Here is a 20,565-nt window from a genome sequence, read left to right on the forward strand (position 1 = left end):
ACATTCAGACCAACTTTCATACAGATCCCATACAAAATATGGCCTCTAGAGAGGTCACAAGGTTTTTCTATTATTTGACCTACTGACCTAGTTTCAGATGGCATGTGACCCACTTTCGAACTTGACCTAGATATCATCAAGGTGAACATTCTCACTAATTTTCATGAAGATCTCATGAAATATATGGCCTCTAGAGAGGTCACAAGGTTTTACTATTTTTAGACCTACTGACCTAGTTTTTGACGGCACATGACCCAGTTTCGAACTTGACCTAGATATCATCATGATGAACATTCAGACCAACTTTCATACAGATCCATTGAAAAATATGGCCTTTAGAGAGGTCACAAGGTTTTTCTATTATTTGACCTACTGACCTAGTTTTTGATGGCACGTGACCCGTTTCGAACTTGATCTAGATATCATCAAGGTGAACATTCTGACAAATTTTCATGAAGATCTTGTGAAATATGTGGCCTCTAGAGAGGTCACAAGGTTTTTCTATTTTTAGACCTACTGACCTAGTTTTTGACCGCACGTGACCCAGTTTCGAACTTGAACTAGATATCATCAAGGTGAACATTCTGACCAACTTCCATGAAGATCTTGTGAAATATATGGCCTCTAGAGAGGTCACAAGGTTTTTCTATTTTTAGACCTACTGACCTAGTTTTTGACCGCACATGACCCAGTTTCGAACTTGAACTAGATATCAGAACATTCTGACCAACTTCCATGAAGATCTTGTGAAATATATGGCCTCTAGAGAGGTCATAAGGTTTTTCTATTTTTAGACCTACTGACCTAGTTTTTGACGGCACGTGACCCAGTTTCAAACTTGACCTAGAATTTACCAAGATGAACATTCTGACCCATTTTCATAAAGATCCCATGAAAACTGTGACCTCTAGAGATGTCACAAGGAAAAGTTTATGCACGGACGGACGGACGATGGACGCTGCGCGATCACAAAAACTCACCTTGTCACTTCGTGACAGGTGAGCTAAAAAAATTCCAAAAAAAAAAAATTTCCAACCTACCTACCCTATATAATTTTTTACGGCAAATGCCATATTAAGAACGAATTCGTGACCATGCCACGTGATTTCAGTTTGCAAATCAGACTACTCGATAACGCATTATAGATAATTTATCAAAATGAACGATTTATGCAACACTCTGCCTGACTGGACGAGAGTGTCTATTTGTTTCACTCTGCTGATTGTGCTACGCTGGGTGAAATGTAGACAAAGCATTTATGCTAAATGACGCTGTTCACAGTTTTAAAGCTAAGTTTCGCTCAGTATATTTAGCAAGAATATTGATATATCTAAAAATGATAAGTATGTTTAATAAATATGATAAAAACCTGTTCAAATACCAACATATATCAATTTACAGAAAGAGCTGAATACGGCCTGCGTATCACATGAATAAGGGTGTGATTAGAGTCTTCTATGTAGAGAAGTGCCTTCCAGACCGCTGCTGTAATTATTTGTCGTAAAATAAACGAAACAAAATTGAACATTAGGAAACCTTTGTGAACATTTTAAAGAGAACCATTTAAATTGTTGTTAAGTGTGGTGTTTGGTTTTGCTATTTGCAAAATGTTAGACAGATGTCAGAATGACACGATTTGTAAACCTCATACACTTCTTGTCTTATTACAATTAGCCGACAATCTTTTTTAAAGATTGTTCTTGACTTTCACTCTCCTGATTGTGCAACGCTAAGTGAAATGTCAGACAAGGAGTGTTTAATGACGCTGTTTACAGTTTTAAAGCTACGCTTCGCTCAGTATATTTAGCAAGAATATTGATATATCTAAAATGATAAGAAAGTTTAATAAATGTAATAGAAAACTGTTCAAATACCAATATGTATCAATTTACAGGGAGAGCTGAATACCGCCTGCATATCACATGAATGAGGGTGTGATTAGCCAATCAATTAATGTCTTCTAGGTAGAGAAGTGACTTCAAGACCACTGCTGTAATTATTCGACATAGAAAAAAAAACGAAACAATATTGCACCGTTACGAGACCTTTGTGAAAAATTAAAAGAGAACCATTTAAATTGTTTAAGTGTTGTGTTTAGTTTTGCTATTTTCAAAATGTTAGATAGATAATAGAATAACACAAATGATATGAAAACCTCATAAACTTATTGTCTTAATAAAATTTGCCGACCATCTTTTTAAAAGATATTTCTTGTTGAGCATGTTACCGGAAACAAAGAATTTTTTTAGGCCTTATTATTCAAAGGGATGTCCACTGAAAATTTACTGACTGGATAGCGAACAGTGCAGACCATGACCAGCCTGCATGGATGTGCAGGCTGATCATGGTCTGCACTAGTCCAACTAATTGTATGTGAGCCACGATACTGTGATAATTTTTGCATAGGTCAATATCTTTCCTCCACGTACAACATAGAACCTTTTCTGTGTTGAGCCTTCTGCGACGATTCCTGAGCGGAGACGCGGCGATTTTTAAATCGCATTTTATCTATTAAAAAACAAAAATATTAGTGAAATTTTAAGATACCTGGAAAGAATATCCATTTTTTTCCTTCCATTCAACTGATGTTTATATGAATAAAAGGTAAAAGACGAGTTTGTCACTGTTTTAAACAACATGGTTCCAATTCATGTCACGTGATCGATAACGACCAATCGCACTGTCAGCGTGTATAGTTCAATATCATTAAACTTGCACAGGGGGCCTTTTAATATTTGGACGTTCAACATGTCCCTGTGTCAAGTTTAATCGAATGACAGCGGTTTGCATAGCACAAATTTCGACCTTATTTTATTGGAGTGTAATGTAGGAAAACTCTCAAACACGTGATATACTGGTTTACCGTAACTAAAACTGCACCTCCAATCACTTCCCTGACACATTACACAGAATCAATCATACATGCTTAGACGAAAAATACGTTTAGCCTACGGCACTAGTGAAATATCTGTGGCCGTTATTTTACGCATGGAAACTGCCGAATACATGTGGACTAGCCTTTCAAACTGCTTTGATATGAACTAATAATTTATTGAAATAACGTTTAATTAAATTACAACCAATAAATGCTGGTTACACCCATCGATTATAAACATATGCATACTACATAGACAATACATTAGTAACGGGTTGCTTTTTTTTTCAAAGCCGACCGTGAGAATATTTTTTCCTCTAAAATTATTCTTTATAATAAAGAAGATTTGACAGTTTCGTGTTGGGTTGCGGAAGGGCATGGATGTAAATTTCACTTTGAGAGTGCGGACAGATCTTCAATATTTTCAGTAAGACGTTCAATTGGTGTGCATATAAAATAGGTTTCTTTGTCCGTTGTTGGTATTTAGTTATCGCTTTTCAGTCACTTCCACTGTGAACTTGTAAAACCTTCCACAAGATATTTTGCGAAACGCTCTACCGGGAAATTTATAATTTCGATAAAACGTCGGACTATATGAAATGTCAAAATCGTAAAATATTGAAGTCCGACGTTTATTTATAGAACTATCAGTGTGTACTGAGTGGCGGACGTGTAAATTCACTTATTCAGCGAGGTAGCCAAAATGAAACATATACAGTGTTTACACTTTATTTACGTGTTTTACTGTTATGTTTAAACCATGAAATGATTCAGTTTTATTTTGTTTTATGATTTCATCGTGTAAATATATTGCCTGACCGTGTTTTTACCTAAATCTAATATCACCACAGAAAAGGTTCTTATTGGTTTTGACGTAAAGAGAGGGATTATGACCTATCAGGAAAATATCACAGAATCAGTTTTGACATCAAATTATTTGGACTAGGTCTGCACTGGTCGCAAAGGCAAAATCACTTGCCAGCAGGCTAACGGTTAAAACATGTTGAATTTGTAACAAAACATAAATCCAAATTATCCTCGGGAGCCCATGAGCCATCCCTTTAATGATTTCCAGCAAAAATGTATTTAAAATCTATAACACTTGCCTTAGGAAAATTTTAATCTTACCTTAATAAATGTTCCTATTCCTTTCAATCCATGCAATATTTTCAGAATAGTTTTCCAAATTATAAAAAGAAACTAACAGAAAAACAGCACATGTCATTTAAATATTGGCCATTTTGGAATGCCCTTGTGACGTCACACCAAGTTATTTGTCACATCACGGGACTTTCATTGAGGAAATGTAAACAAAGCAGACATAAATTTTATCCAGAAAAATAAGCTTTTATTACAAAGAATCTTCGATAAATCTTTGGAGGATGAGAATAAAAAGTAAGTTTTAGTTGATTCAAAATGAAATTATGCTAATAATTTATGTTTTCTCTGCATAATTAGATAGATAGATAGATAGATTTATTCGTGTAAATATATACATCACATTGACACAATTATCACATACATTGAATTTAAACAGCACATAATATATTAACACAGCTTTGATATCACAGATATTATTGGTTATTCCAAAGAAGTATAAAATACACAGAATGGCAACTTGCTGTAATCTCGCGTGAGCTCGTGTCAGTGCGTGATTCGGCGTTATCTTACTAAAAACAAACATCGGCGAGCATGGAGTTACAATTTGTACCTTTAAAACTACATTTAAAATACATGTTAGCTTCTAAAACAAAATTAGTTTAATTTGAAATGGTCTTAAGACACGAAGTACACGTTTTTTTTTTTGCCATCGAAAGAAGCGTGGTCATACGGTGATAATTATTTTACCGATGAATAATTGCTTTCGCATACAAAATGGCGCGTGGAGAAAGCGCCTTTCCGGTAAACGAGATCTCGTTTTTTTGTCACGGGAGGTTGGCGAGATTTGCTCTATGTGCCTTTCAAGTTGCCAATCTATTTATTTTTATAGCTCTTTGGTTATTCATCATCTTCTTCCAAGAAAAAATGGAAGTAAAAAGTTTTTCCACAGTTTGCACACGCGCTGTGATAGATCTCGGGAGATAAAAGTCAAAATTAAACATGGTAACGGGTTAAGGGAAGGGACGGCTCAAGGGCTTCCAACGATAATGTTTGAGATGTATGCTCAGTGTGTTTTACAAGACTTAAAATATTGGCTGATAAATTGGCAGGGATGGAGACAGGAAGGAGGCTTTACCTCCAAGTGTCTGTGTCACAAGGTCAAAATAGACAAGCTTACTGTCGCTGAGTGGCTGTATAAACTGTATAAGTCGGAGTAGTTCGATTAAACGTCCAAAGTGACAAATCATTTTATTGAAAAAATTGCCTTATTTAATTGGTCAGATTTTGCTCATCGCTTCTGACACAAATTAATATTTTCTTTGAATTGAGTAAACTTACTTACAAGCTTGTCCATGCTAACCATACAAAGATCAATAGTAAAAATAGCCTTGGTGGTTGTCCTTCGATTTTGGGAATTATTACCCCTTATCAGATTTTTCGTGTAAATGAAAATGTTAAAGTCAAAAAAATCTTTTATTCATAATTTTGTAAATTTAATTACAAAAAATGGTTAAATAGCCTTTCCTAAAGCAACTAAATTATTGCGATAGTATCAGACTGAAAGCATTTTATTCTCTATCAAATACATCATTATAGGACAATTATAGTCTCAAAAATAATATACTCATAACATCTGACAGAAAACAAAAGGATTGTCACCAAATTCCGACAACAAATTTGTATGGGCACAGGGCACGGAAGCCATGTAAATTTTTCTGTTTAAAAATTGCCATTTCAACAAATACTTTTTATATTAAAAATTATCAATGCAAAAAATCTGACAAAAAGGACAGTATCATATACACACTCAACTGAGGGGGCAACAACATTATTTCTATCTTGATAATTGCAGCTGCGCGCCGTAAGTAAGCTTAAATAATGGAAGAAGATTAAAGATAATACTTGTATTATATAAAATTATAAATACTTTATAGTGTAAAAACACGAAGGACAGATCGTTTAAACCAGCACTGTTAACATTGGTACAAGTTTGTTCAACCCGTTCTAAAACTGAAGTGTTCACAAGGTTTGTATGAAGGTCTTAAACGTTGGATGTCGGAGTAGGTACTTTGTAATTAAGATCCAGATCTGAGTAAATGGATGGTGATGTGAATTTGTTAACGCCATGGGGCTTTACAGGGGGGTGGAGCTCTACTGCAGACCTCACCTAAATTGCCTTGTATTTCGGGGTAAATGATTACCCATAGGAAAAATTTTAAAAAATCGTTAAATTGGTATTCATTTTATTGTGAAATCTTACATTTCAGATGTCTGCCTCGAATAAATTCCGAATTGTCATTCGAAACTAAGCCGTACACAAAACCGCGAAAACTAAAAATTAATTTCGAGTAAGTAATACGCTGAAATATGAATATATATTCATATGCAAAGTCAGTCATCTTCATGGACAATTATATAATGCTCTCAAACAATGCAAGTATACTTTGATAAGCAAATGATACAGAAGAAGGCTTGAAAATCGGATTGTCACGCAATTTCGCGACAACGAAATTTTACTGGCACAGGCACGGGTCCAGTGTAAATTTTTTGTTTAATATAAAAAATCCCTATTTTCACACAAATATACTTTTTATATGTAGATCTAGTCAAATGAAAGAAAATCGATGATCAAAAATCCGGTCACAGTATCATATACATCAGGCTCATGTCCAGGGGGTGGGGGGGGGGGCACCAGTCTATCTATTTATACTGCAGCGCTCCTCTCTGCGAGTATTATGTGCAGCTGCGCGCCTGTACAAGAAGTTAAAAGTAGATTGGATAGAAGGATAAAAGTAATACACGGTGTGTATTGCAGTATAAATTATAAATACAGTTAATAGTGTTAAAAACAAGAAGGATTTACAGATAAAAGCAGTTTAAAAACAGGTCTATCATGTTAAGCATTGTGTACAAGTTTGGTCACACCCTGTTTAAACTGATTCAGGGTGGGGGCTTGCACAAGTTGTACTGGAAGGGTATTCCAAAGTACTATGGTGGCTGGGAAGTAAGAGTACTTATAGTAATTACAGGGAGTGAGGATCTGAGTATAGGAGTGGGGATGCATATGTTGTTAGACGGGATGGGGGGCTGACAGGGGGGGGAGTGGCACAGCAGTCTAGAACAAAGATGCTCTCCCCCTGGAAATGGTGGCCTCTGGTGCATTTTGAGGTAATGGAGGGGTTACTCTCCTCATAGGGAGAAATTTTTAAAAAACGGGTATGAAATGGTGGCCTCTGGTGCATTTACTGGTGGGACACTCCTTACATTATAGGAAGTGTCTAGCCGTCCGGTAACCGGACGCCTAGCCTGCATTCTAGTCGTCCGGTTACCGGACGACTACCAGTCCTCGGGATTTTCTAGTCGTCCGGTAATTGATTTTTTAATGAATAAGTAATGATTTTATATAGTTTTAAATGTTATTTACTTAAAATATCAGTACTTATCTGATTTTTCAGTCGATTAAACGCAAGAGATTGTGATTGTTTACAAAGCCGTTGATATTCTATTTTTAGAAATGATAAAACATTGATTGCCGAACGTCCATAATATTTTATGCTATTTTTGTAAAAAGTGATGTTTTTCTATCGGCCTAAACTTTAATTATTAAAACACAAATCTATATATATTTTTATGCCCCCGAAGGGAGGCATATAGTTTAAGAACCGTCTGTCGGTCTGTCCGCAATTTTCGTGTCCGGTCCATATCTTTGTAATCGATGGATGGATTTTCAAATAACTTGGCATGAATGTGTACCACAGTAAGACGACGTGCAGTGTGCAAGACCCAGGTCCATAGCTCAAAGGTCAAGGTCACATTTAGACGTTAAAGGATAGTGCATTGATGGGCGTGTCCGGTCCATATCTTTGTCATCGATGGATGGATTTTCAAATAACTTGGCATGAATGTGTACCACAGTAAGACGACGTGCAGTGCGCAAGACCCAGGTCCGTAGGTCAAAGGTCGTCCGGTCCTATCTTTGTATCATGATGGTTTCAAAAGTTGCATGAAGGTCACACTTAGACGTTAAAGATCATGATTTGTATTCATGATAGTGCATTGATGGGCATGTCCGGTCCTTATCTTTGTCATTCATGCATGGATTTTAAAATAACTATGCATGAATGTGTGACACAGTAAGACGATGTGTCGCGTGCAAGACCCAGCTCCGTAGGTCAAAGGTCCTAAACTCTAACATTGGCCATAACTATTCATTCAAAGTGCCATCAGGGGCATGTGTCATCCTACGGAGACAGCTCTTGTTAACTATTGTTTTTCTTAAAGTTTTGAACATCACACTGCCGTTTTTGAAATTAGATGTCATTTAAAACAGTTACTCATTAAAAAATATTTGAATACTAAAATATGAAAATTGAAAGTATTTCAAAACTGTTTTAATTTTGAAAATCCAGTGAAAAGGTTGTTACAATTTAAAAATTACGATCCCATAAAAGACTCCAGATGAACAGATTTTGATAAGTGACGTCACGTCGATTTTGCCATTATTGAGTTCGGCAAACTTCCATTTTATCGGCTGAATAATGCAGTGATTTATTGTAAATCTGTATAATATGTATTCACACAAAATTTTGTTTGCAGATAAGTATTGATATCTTAAGTAAATAACATTAAAACTATATAAAAGCATGTCTTATTCATTAGGAAATCAATTACTGGACGACTAGAAAATTCCCTGAGGATTTGCTAGCTGTCCGGGTAACCGGACGACTAGAATGCAGGCTAGGCGTCCGGTTACCGGACGGCTAGACACTTCCTACATTATAGGGGGGGTCACAGGCCTGGATCCAGAAATATTTGACTGCAGGGGGGGGGGGCGGGTTGGCACCAGTCTAGAACAAAGATGCCGATGCGCATAGCGCCGAGAGTGGGTAGGTATGGGAGCGGGGACTTCTGCACATGTTAGAAGGTCAGGGATGTCTCCCCACTGAAATTTTTTGAAATACAGGTGGCCTAATGGTGGCCTCGGGCATTTACTGAGTGCGCCCTTCATTTTAGGGGGGGGGGGGGTCAGGGGGGCACTCCCCCTGGAATATTTTGAAATATAGGTATGAAATGGTGGCCTTTGCTGCATTTCTGGGTCTAAATTTTGAGAGAATATTATTCCTTTGCCGAAATAGTTGGGTGCATCTTTGATAAGTATAGGTCACATCCCAGGCAACTGGTAGGGGGGCACGAGCCCCCTTGGCCCGGCCCTGGAACCGGGCCTGTACATTGAAAAGGTGAACTATACGAGCGTAACGATATGGGAAGCTACTCTGCAAACTTGTAGAACATTCCAAAATCTGAGTTTATACACTTGCAGCCACTACCTGCATGATCGCACCTTCGAAACATTTAAAGCCTTCTATAAGTACTAAACTGACCCCATAAATTGCTTTGAAATACACAATACAAGTCTCTACGAGCGAAATATTTCAGTTATCCCGGGCGATTTCAGCTGCCAAACGAAGTGATAAAAACCAGGAATACGTCCGCTATCCAGAATGAAATATTGTGAAACTGCTTGCCTGATTTAGAATAATTTTACACAAATGGTCCTTGTGTGACCCTCTACCAAGATTGTTCAGTTGTTGAAAATGGGTAGGATCAATTCCGTATAAACATTTACATGTAACAAAGAAACTACTAACTTGTAACTCAAAAGCATTTGCGAGAACCAAAGAAGTATATAAAATACACAGAACAGCAACAGGAGATAATAATATGTAAGCGCATGTCACTGCATTATCTTATTGAAGCGTTTGCTGACTTGATCACTAGTGATCAAATCAACAGACGCTTACTGAAATATTACACTTGCGAAGTTGCGATATGACCGAATCTGGTCCAGTGTTCAAACAACAGCTGTTGATTTCTCAGACTTCCAGTCATAAATTCATTCCTTCCCCATGTAGAAAATACTAATAACATTAAAAAACACTATTATCATTATAATCAAACAATCTGATAGAAGGTTTATCACGTATGACACAAAATTTTACCCTTATGAGCACTGCCTGTTCGCACACCGGTAAAACGAGATCTCATTCAGTTCCCACGTGATGTTGTCAAGATTTACTCTATATGCCTTTCAAGTTACCGACCTATTTATTAGCTCCACTATTCAGAGAATAGGGGGGCTATACTACTCGGCCTGGCGTCGGCGTGACCCTTCTTGGTTAAAGTTTTTCGGCAACCTTTGTTTTTCTGTCATATCTTTGTTACTATTGCTTATATCTTACTGTAACTTCACATAAACATTGTCCAGTATACAAACAATATATGTGTAGGGGCTGAGCCCATTATACCCAAGGTCAAGGTCACCAAGATGTTATACTTAGGTTATTTTTAAGGTTAAAGTTTTTTGGCAACCTTTGTTTTTCTGTCATATCTTTGTTACTATTGCTTATCTCCTACTGTAACTTCACATAAACATTGTCCAGTATACAAACAAAGTATGTGTAGGGGCTGAGCCCATTATACCCAAGGTCAAGGTCACCAAGGTGTTATACTTAGATTATTTTTAAGGTTAAAGTTTTTTGGCAACCTTTGTTTTTCTGTCATATCTTTGTTACTATTGCGTATATCTTACTGTAACTTCACATAAACATTGCCCAGCATACAAACAAAGTATGTGTAGGGACTGGGCCCATTATACCCAAGGTCAAGGTCACCAAGGTGTTATACTTAGATTATTTTTAAGGTTAAAGTATTTCTGTCATATCTTTGTAACTATTGCATATATCTTACTGTAACTTTACATAAACATTGCCCAGCATACAAACAAAGTATGTATAGGGACTGGGCTCATTATAACCAAGGTCAAGGTCACCAAGGTGTTATACTTAGGTTATTTTTAAGGTTAAAGTTTTTTGGCAACCTTTGTTTTTCTGTCATATCTTTGTTACTTTTGCATATATCATACTGTAAGTTCACATAAATATTGTCCAGCATACAAACAAAGTATATGCAGGGGCTGGGCCCATTATACCTGAGGTCAAGGTCACCAAGGAGTTATACTTGGAATTATTTTCATGTTAAATTTTTTCGAAAGCTTCGTTTATAGACATATCTTTGGTACTTTAAAAGATAATGATTTGAAATTAAAAGTATTTGTTTATAATCATCTGCATGTGTGGCTACATACCCCATAACTCTTAATTGTGTTTTTAACAGCATTGTGTCCCTTTTGTACTTAAACTTTTTTTGCAGTCTTCGCTTTCTAGATATTACTTTAATGCAATATAAGCTAAAGACTTGAAACTTAAAATGTATCTTTATCATCATCATCTGCATGTGTGGTTACAATCCCCATAACTCTGATTTGTATTTTTTACCGAATTATGCCCCTTTTATACTTAAATTTCGACAAACTTCATTTTCTGGACATAACTTTGGTACTATATAAGATAATGACTTGAAACTCAAAATATATCTTTATCACCATCATCTGCATGTGTTGTAACAATCTTAATAACTCAAATTTGTGTATTTGATGGAATTTTGCCCCTTGGTGTATCTTCCTTTTAAAGTAGAGGTCTCTTATTCAGACATATATTCATTTTACTGTCATTCACCGAATAGTGGAGCGCGCTGTCTTACGGACAGCTCTTGTTTTTTATAGCTCTTTGCGAGAGACTATTCATTTTGAAAAGGAAGTCTACATTTAGTGTCATCATACCTGTAACAGCGAATATCATACGTTGCAAAATTTATTGGAAGCCGGTGTCACGGTGACGTCATTACCAGTTCGCTTCTGATTTTGAGTTATTAATAATTTTCAGCAACCAAATGAAGTTCACTGCGGAGAGAAGTACTCTTGTCAAGACCTGTCAGCTAGGGTGCGCTTTTTAACAACTTCCGATGAAACTTTTAAAATCCTTCACCAAGTGTGAAAGTATACTTGCATTATCATAAAGCTTGATTTTTTGAGCCTGCTTTTCCAGCTTGCTATAAACAAAATAATTCGTTTGAGACGGTTTGCCTCCCATTCTGGTCGTCCAAATAATAGGAAAATTAAAGTTCTTTTGAGTTTTAATTATTATTTTATCTTACAAAAGTTGCTTACTGTGCTAACTATGAGCCTGCTTAAACATTCTGAAAGTTTAAATGATAATCAACAAAGCCAAACTTAAAATTTTCAGATCTTTTTGGTGTCCAAAATGGATAAAATGTGCACTGCAAAATGCTCTATCAATTTTTCACAAGATATAAGGTTCTATTACCACTCTTACAGTTCTATAGAATGATGTATGAAATAAATGGTATTGTCTAATATTTAAATAGTAATTGAGGCAATGTTATTAGGACTGGTCAAGAGATTTAAGCGCGTGACTGATTGTCTGATTCAATATTTGAGGGACAAAGTCCTATTTGGTTTTTACCGATTAATATTGAACCTGATTATTTCGTGAAAGAAATAACGAATATCTGACTATAATGAAAGCTGAAATGATTGCCCTTTCTCTTGCAATGGCCCGCTAAAAAGTGTCTCTTTGATTCAACTTCACCTTGCCCCTTTCAGGTCCTAGAATAGACACTAGGTTAAAATTGGTCAATATTCTAATCATTGAATGATTACTGGTTAGTAAATAAAAGTTTGAGGTATCAAAGCAAATCTGTTATTTCTCTATCTGTATAGAAACATTATTGCATCTTAAAACTTAAGAAAAAGGTATGTTCAACATACGGACTTAAGGATCTTTCTCAATTTGTTCAAATAGTGGCACATTGCACCTGTAAGGGGCCACAAGAGCTCAAAAATAGATATACCCTTAAACAACTTCTTCTCATGAACAGCTTGATTGTGTATCATCCTCTCACAGTTTTGTTCAAATGGGGGCAGCAGAGCTAAAAATAGAAATACCTTTAAATAACTTCTCCTGACAAATTGCTAGATTTGTAGAATCATTATAATGTCCTCTCTCAAAGTTGTTTGAATTGGTCACTTTGCCCCTTTTAGGGACCACTGCAGCGAAAAATAAAAAAAACTTACCTTCTTCTCATGAAACGCATGAAGGATCTTCATCAAACTTGATCTGTTGCATCTTTGTATGGTCCTCTCAGTTTTGTTCAAATAGGGGCACTTGGCCCCTTTTATGGGCAGGTAGATGTTAACATAATATCCTTTAAACAACTTGTCATGAATTGTAGCATCATTGTATTGTACTCTCTCAATTTGTTTTCCAAGTATCCTTTTAAGGGCCCGTAAGAGCTAAAAATAGAAAAACATGAACCACCTCTTGGATCTCCACCAAACTTGGCATATAGAATCATTGTAAGGTCCTCACTCGAGAGAAAAAAATAAACACCTTACAATGGCTTCTTGAAGCCTTCTTCTCGTGAACCACTTGATGGATCTCCACCAAACCATTGTAAGGTCCTCACTCAGATCCTCACTCAGGTCCTCACTCAGATCTGTTCAAATGAAGGCATTTGACCTGTTATATATCTGTAAGCATAACACAGATATTACCATTCATATTTCAGTCATATGTTTATTCTTAGGTGTATTAGACAAGGCCAGGTGAGAAAATTAGGGCCACTATGGCCCACTTGTTACAAAGTTAATAACTGGGGGAAAAATGGACTTTTTTTTATTTGGGGCTGCTTCCTTATACTGGAAGTAGATTTTCAGGGGAAAAGGCCTGTTCTGTTAAGTATTTTAAGGGGGTATTTGTCATACAATGTTGAGAGTTATCACTTTCCTTGTTGTTATTTCAAGACATTCACTGACTATTGACAGTATAATTCATTCCTGGTGTCACATGATTAATTGAAATATTGATTATTGTACATTCCATGTGTTTACAGAATGGGTATTCAAGGATTATTGCCGTTCTTGAAGAAGATCCATCAGCCAGTCAATGTAGCACAGTTTGCAGGATGTACAGTTGCAATAGATGCCTACTGTTGGCTTCATAAAGGAGCTTTTTCCTGTGCAGAAAAGCTTGCATTAGGGGAAAAAACTGACCAGTGAGTATGTTGTGCCCTTTCCCTTTTCTGATGGCCAGTTGGGAAGTCTTGGCTGAAGGTCTTGGTCTAGACTGCAGCTCGCTTGAATTTCTTACAGAACTAATGAAAGTTGTGAAGTGCTGTGTACATGGTTTCCAAGAATTATGTGAAACAACAATAGTATAAAAAGAGAATGCTCTTTAAGCATTTATAATTATTTGATACAAGGAGATAAACCTGGCCAGAAATAAAACATTTCCTGTATGTTTATTGCTTTAACTTGTATCAGTATTAGAATATTTGGATAAATATTACTTGAATGTTATTGTACCCCCCGACAACAAAGTTGTAAGGGGGGGTATACTGGTTTCAGGTTGTCTGTCTGTCTGTCTGTCCGTCTGTCTGTCTGTCCCTAGACGCAATCTTGTGCGCACCATCTCTCCTTATCCCCTTGACAGAATTGAATGAAACTTCACACAAGTGATCAGTACCAACAGTAGTTGTGCATGGGGCATGTTAGGTTCTTTTAGAAAAAAAATTTGCAGAGTTATGGGAATTTGTTTTTTTGTTACTGTACTATAAACATAGACACAATCTTGTGCGCACCATCTCTCCTCATCCCCTTGACACAATTTAATGAAACTTCACACAAGTGATCAGTACCAACAGTAGTTGTGCATGGGGCATGTTAGGTTCTTTTAGAAAAAAAATTTGCAGAGTTATGGGACTTTGTTTTTTTTTGTTACTATACTATATACATAGACACAATCTTGTGCGCACCATCTCTCCTCATCCCCTTGACACAATTTAATGAAACTTCACACAAGTGATCAGTACCAACAGTAGTTGTACATGAGGTATGTTAGGTTCTTTTAGAAAAATTTTTTGCAGAGTTATGGGACTTTGTTTTTTTGTTACTATACTATATACATAGACACAATCTTGTGCGCACCATCTCTCCTTATCCCCTTGACAGAATTTAATGAAACTTCACAAAGTGATCAGTACCAACAGTAGTTGTGCATGGGGCATGTTAGGTTCTTTTAGAAAATTTTTTTGCAGAGTTTTGGGACTTTGTTTTTTTGTTACTATACTATATACATAGACACAATCTTGTGCACACCATCTCTCCTCATCTCCTTGACACAATTTAATGAAACTTCACACAAGTGATCAGTAACAACAGTAGTTGTGCATGGGGCATGTTCCGTACTTTCAGAAAAAAAAATTGCAGAGTAATGGGACTTTGTTTTTTTGTTACTATACTATATACTTAGACACAATCTTGTGCGCACCATCTCTCCTCATCCCCTTGACACAATTTAATGAAACTTCACACAAGTGATCAGTAACAACAGTAGTTGTGCACGGGGCATGTTAGGTTCTTTCAGCAACAAAAATTGCAGAGTTATGGGACTTTGTTTCTTGTTAACATACTATGTACATACAGTCTGCATATGCAATCTTGTGCGTGCCTAATCTACCAAACCCTTGCACACAATTTAATGAAACTTCACACAAGTGATCAGTACCAACCCTAGTTGTGCATGGTGCATGTTACATTCTTTTAGATAAATATTCTGCATAGTTATGGGACTTTGTTTTTTGTTACGATACTGTATACATACAGTCTATATATATACAGTCCACATAATTATGCAATCTTGTGTGCGTCAAATTGCAATGTACTGTGTCAGTGCATGCGGGGGGTACATTCATCACCTTTAGTGATAGCTCTAGTTAAAATTTACATTTTGGATTATTGGAAATTGTAGATCCTTTCTGTTTACATGAAGATGCCTTTGTCTCGAGGTATTAACATGTCTCCAACTGACTTGATTATCCGTGGTTGCTAAATAGTTGGTAAATAGGGGGTTGCAAAATTATGTATATCAAGGGTTGCTAAATTAGGCATCAGGGGTTGCTAAGTTGCTAAGTTAGGCTTATCAAAGGTTGCTAAATTAGGCGTATCTGGGGTTAGTAAAATAGGCATATCTGGGATTGCTAAATCTGGCATATCAGGGGTTGCCAATTAGGCATGATATCAGTGAATGCTAAATGAGTCATATCTAGGGTTGCTAAAATAGTCAGATCTTGGGTTGCAAATTAAGCATTTTTAGCTCACCTGAGCCAAAGGCTCATGGTGAGTTTCTGTGGCTGCTCAATGTACGTCGTCATTCATTCGTACTTCGTCCGTCCGTCAAGATTTTCTAACAAAATCTTCTTCTTGAAAACCATTAGGCAGAATTACACCAAGCTTCACAGGAATGATCCTTGGGTGGCCCCCTTTCAAAATTGTTCAAAGAATTTCATTCCATGCAGAACTCTTAAAAATCTTCTTGTCCAAAACCGCAAGGCATAGAGCCTTGATATTTGGCATGTGACATCATCTAATGGTCCTCTATGAAGATTGTTCAAATTATGCCCCTGGGGTGAAAAGAGGCCCTGCCCCGGGGGTCACAATTTTTACATTGAATTATATAGGAAAAATCTTTAAAAACCACAAGACCTAGGCCTTCAATATTTGGTATGTGGCATTACCTTGTGGTCCTCTAACAAAATTGTTCAAATTATAACCCTGGGGTGAAAAGAGGCCCTGCCCTGGGGGGTCTCAAGTTTTACATATACTTATATAGGAAAAAACTTTAAAACTCTTCTCCCTCCTGCCCAGGGGTGTCTCAAGTTTTACATAGACTTAATACATCTATAGAAAAAACTTGACCCTGACCTTGGGAGTCCTAGATTTAACATAGACATATCTATAGGGGAAAAAAATCTTCTTGTCTGAAAGTTCAAGGCCTAGGCCTTTGATATTTGGTATGTAGCATTGCCTAGTGGATCTCTAACAAGATTGCCAAAATTATGCCCCTGGGGTGAAAAGAGGCCATGCCCTGGGGGTCACTTGTTATATGAGTTATATAGGAATAAATACTTCAAAAATTATCAGATCATATTTCCTAGACTGCCTAATTATAATTACCTGATTACCCCAAGTGATTAGGGGTCACCTGACTGTGACCTTGACCTACTGACCATCTTTCTTGTTTTTTAAGATACAGCCTTGAAATTGTGATGACATGTACAGTTTTGCACACCGATCTTAAAACTAACTTTCAGTGACCATGAATATGACCTACTGACCTACTTACTAATATTTTAGCATCAGTTTGCCATTTTAAACATGTGGTTCATATTACTCAGGTGAGCAATTCAGGGTCATCATAACCCTCTTGTTTATGGTTGCTAAAATTAAGCTTATCAGGGGTTGCTAAATTATGCGTATCTAGGGGTGCTAAATTAGGAATAACTGAGGTTTCTACAAAAAAGGGCATAACTTGGGTTGCTAAATTAGGCATATATGGGATGCTAAATCAGGTATATATATCAAGGGTTGCTTAATTATGCATATGTTAATTTTGCATAGATAGACTGTTTACAATAAAACACTGATAGTAGTTTAACAAAAGATCACCAGAAAGGTTTTTCTTTTTTTCAATGAAGTTCATTTCTTGTCATGTTTCAGGTATGTGTATTACTGCATGAAGTTCATAAATAACTTGCTGTCAAAGAATATCAAGCCAGTGTTAGTTTTTGATGGCTGCCATTTGCCATCAAAGAAGAATGTTGAAAAGTCTAGAAGAGAGTGAGTTAATTTTGATTATTTTGTTTTTCTAAGAAACTTGTTATATTAGTAGTAAGAGTAATGTGACTGGGATATTAGGTCTTTATAGCTGCAGAATCAAAATTACAAAGAAGTTGGTTTGATTCTGCAATATAAACATTTGTGATGGTACTGACAGTATGAAGATATCCTGTCAGTGGTCAGTGGTCTTTTATACTCCACCAATGTTGTGATGTGAATAATTTGAATTTCCTAGTTTTGAGGTCAAGAACTCATATTTTTTAAAACAAAAAGTCCCTGCAAAAAACAATGAGTCCAGAGTTGTGCGTTTTAGCCTTTCTCCATATCAGTATTGCTTGTTGAATATGAACTTTGATTTTCTTAGAAAGCGAGAACTGAACAAGAAGAAGGCAGCCCAATTTTTACGAGAGGGAAAGCGTGCAGAGGCTAGGGAATGTTTACAGAGGTGTATTGATATAACCCCCGAAATGGCACTGGAACTGATGAATGTAAGGAAAGTTTTTGTTCTCTGGGAAATTATTAAGAAGTAAGGTGAATAATAAATCAGATTGAGCTAGTATCATTTCATATAATACAGTTAGAAGTTAGTTCATTTTAATTGTAAGTTTCAAGGGGAATTTGTAAGTTGCTTTTAGCTATTGTGACCGCTCAATGTCCGTTGTGCGTCCGTCAACATTTTATAAATAAATCTTCTTCTTGAAAACCACTAGGCAGAATTACACCAAACTTCACAGGAATGATCGTTGGATGGTCCCCTTTCAAAATTTTTCAAAGAATTTAATTCCAGGCAGAACTCTGGTTGCCATGGCAACCGAAAGGAAAAACTTTAAAAATCTTCTTGTCCAAAACCGCAAGGCATAGAGCCTTGATATTTGGCATGTGACATCATCTAATGGTCCTGTATAAAAAAATTGTTCAAATTATGCCCCTGGGTTGAAAAGAGGCCCCGCCCCAGGGGTCCCAAGTTTTACATATAGACTTATATAGGAAAAAACTTTAAAAATCTTCTTGTCAAAAACCGCAAGGCATGGAGCCTCAGTATTTTGCTTGTGACATCATCTAAAGATCCTCTATGAAGAGAGTGCAAATTATGCCCCTGGGTTGAAAAGAGGCCCCGACCTGGGGGTCCCAAATTTTACATAGAGTTATATAGGAAAAAACTTAAAAAATCTTCTTGTCTGAAACCACAAGGCCTAGGCCTTTGATATTTGGTATGTAGCATTGCCTTGTGATCCTCTACCAAGATTAATCTTCAATTATTACCCTGGGACGAAAAGAGGCCCTGCCGCAGGGGTCCCTAGTTTTACATAGACTTATATAGGAAAAAACTTTAAAAATCTTCTTGTCTGAAACTGCAAGGCCCAGGCTTTTAATATTTGGTATGTTGCATTGCCTAGTGATCCTCTACCAAGATTATTCAAATTATGCCCCTAAGTTGAAAAGATGCCCCACCCAGGGGGTCCCAAGTTTAACATAGACATATAGGAAAAAACTAAAAATCTTCTTGCCTGAAACTGCAAGGCCTAGGCTATTGATATTTGGTATGTTGCATTATCTAGTGGTCTACTACCAAAATTGTTCTAATTATGCCCCTGGGTTGAAAAGAGGCCCTGTCCTGGGGGTCCCAAGTTTTACATAGACTTATATAGGAAAAAACTTTAAAAATCTTCTTGTCTGAAAGTTCAGGCCTAGGCCTTTGATATTTATGTCTCCCACCACACAGTAGTGTGGGAGACATATTGATTTACTCCAGTCTGTCTGTCACAAGTCTTGTCCGCACTCTAAGTCGAGCATTTCTCATCTGATCTTCACCAAACTTAAACCCTCGGCCAAGTTCGATAACTAGCCAAATCAGCTCAAGCACTTTGGAGTTATGGCCATTGAATTACCGGAAATCAGCCTTTTTACTCATGTCCGCACTCTTAAGTTGAACATTTCTCATCCAATCTTCACCATAATTCCTCGGCCAACTTAGATAACTAGCCAAATCGGCCAAGGCACTTCAGAATTATGGCCCTTGAATTACCGAAAATTGGCCTTTTTACTCCTGTCCGCGCTCTAAGTCGAACATTTCTCATCCGATCTTCACCAGACTTGAAGAAAATTTGTTTGACCATAAGTCCTCGGCCAAGTTCAGTAAGCGGCCAAATCGGCCCAGGCACTTTGGAATTATGGCCCTTGAATTAACGAAAATAGGCCTTTTTACTCTTGTCCGCGCACTAAGTCAAACATTTCTCATCCGATCTCCACCAGACTTGAACAAAATGTGTTTGCCCATAAGTCCTCGGCCGATTCAATAACTAGCCATATCGGTCCAGGCACTTCGAAATTATGGTCCTTAAATTACCAAAAATCAGCCTTTTTACTCTTCAGAGGTATATTTGTAGTAAAGACTGACTTAGTATTTAGATGATTAGGCAGCTGTGGGAGATATGCGCTTTTCTCAAAAGCAGCTCTAGTTTGTATGTATCATTGCCTAGTTGACCTCTAACAAGATTGTTCTAATTATGCCCCTGGGGTGAAAAGAGGCCCTGCCCTGGGGTCACTTGTTATATGAGTTATATAGGAAAAAATACTTCAAAAATTATCAGGTCATATTTCCTAGACTGTTTAATTATAATTACCTGATGACCCAAAGTGATTAGGGGGGTCACTCGACTGTGACCTTGACCTACTGACCTACTTCCTTGTTTTTAAAGATACAGCCTTGAAATTTAGATGACATGTACTGTTGTGCACTCCAGTCTTAAAACTGACTTTCAGTGACAACGAATTTAACTTACTGACCTACTTTTTTGTTTTTAGTTCACCTGTCACAAAGTGACAAGGTGAGCTTTTGTGATCACGCAGCGTCCGTTGTCCAACCATGCGTCCCTCTGTTCGTGAGTGCGTAAACTTTTGCTTGTGACCACTCTAGAGGTCACATTTTTCATGGGGTCTTTATGAAAATTGGTCAGAATGTTCACCTTGATGATATCTAGGTCAAGTTCGAAAC

General features: G+C 36.9%; 2 protein-coding genes across 2 annotated transcripts in view; both read left to right on the forward strand.

Moving 5' to 3' along the window:
* The window catches only part of LOC123526158 (kelch-like protein 28), a 71,215-nt gene that overhangs the window by 49,272 nt on the left and 1,378 nt on the right, over positions 1–20,565 (forward strand). The window lies entirely within an intron of this gene.
* LOC123526144 (exonuclease 1-like) overlaps positions 6,284–20,565 on the forward strand; it is a 68,942-nt gene continuing 54,660 nt past the window's right edge. Inside the window, exons 1-4 of the mRNA XM_045305165.2 lie at positions 6,284–6,324; positions 13,787–13,948; positions 17,451–17,570; positions 17,935–18,058. Of these exons, the coding sequence (XP_045161100.2) occupies positions 13,788–13,948; positions 17,451–17,570; positions 17,935–18,058 (405 nt within the window). The 5' untranslated portion in view covers positions 6,284–6,324; position 13,787. The remainder of the gene's footprint in view (positions 6,325–13,786; positions 13,949–17,450; positions 17,571–17,934; positions 18,059–20,565) is intronic.

The sequence above is a fragment of the Mercenaria mercenaria genome, chromosome 1, assembly GCF_021730395.1.
Source record: "Mercenaria mercenaria strain notata chromosome 1, MADL_Memer_1, whole genome shotgun sequence".
NCBI lineage: Eukaryota > Metazoa > Mollusca > Bivalvia > Venerida > Veneridae > Mercenaria > Mercenaria mercenaria.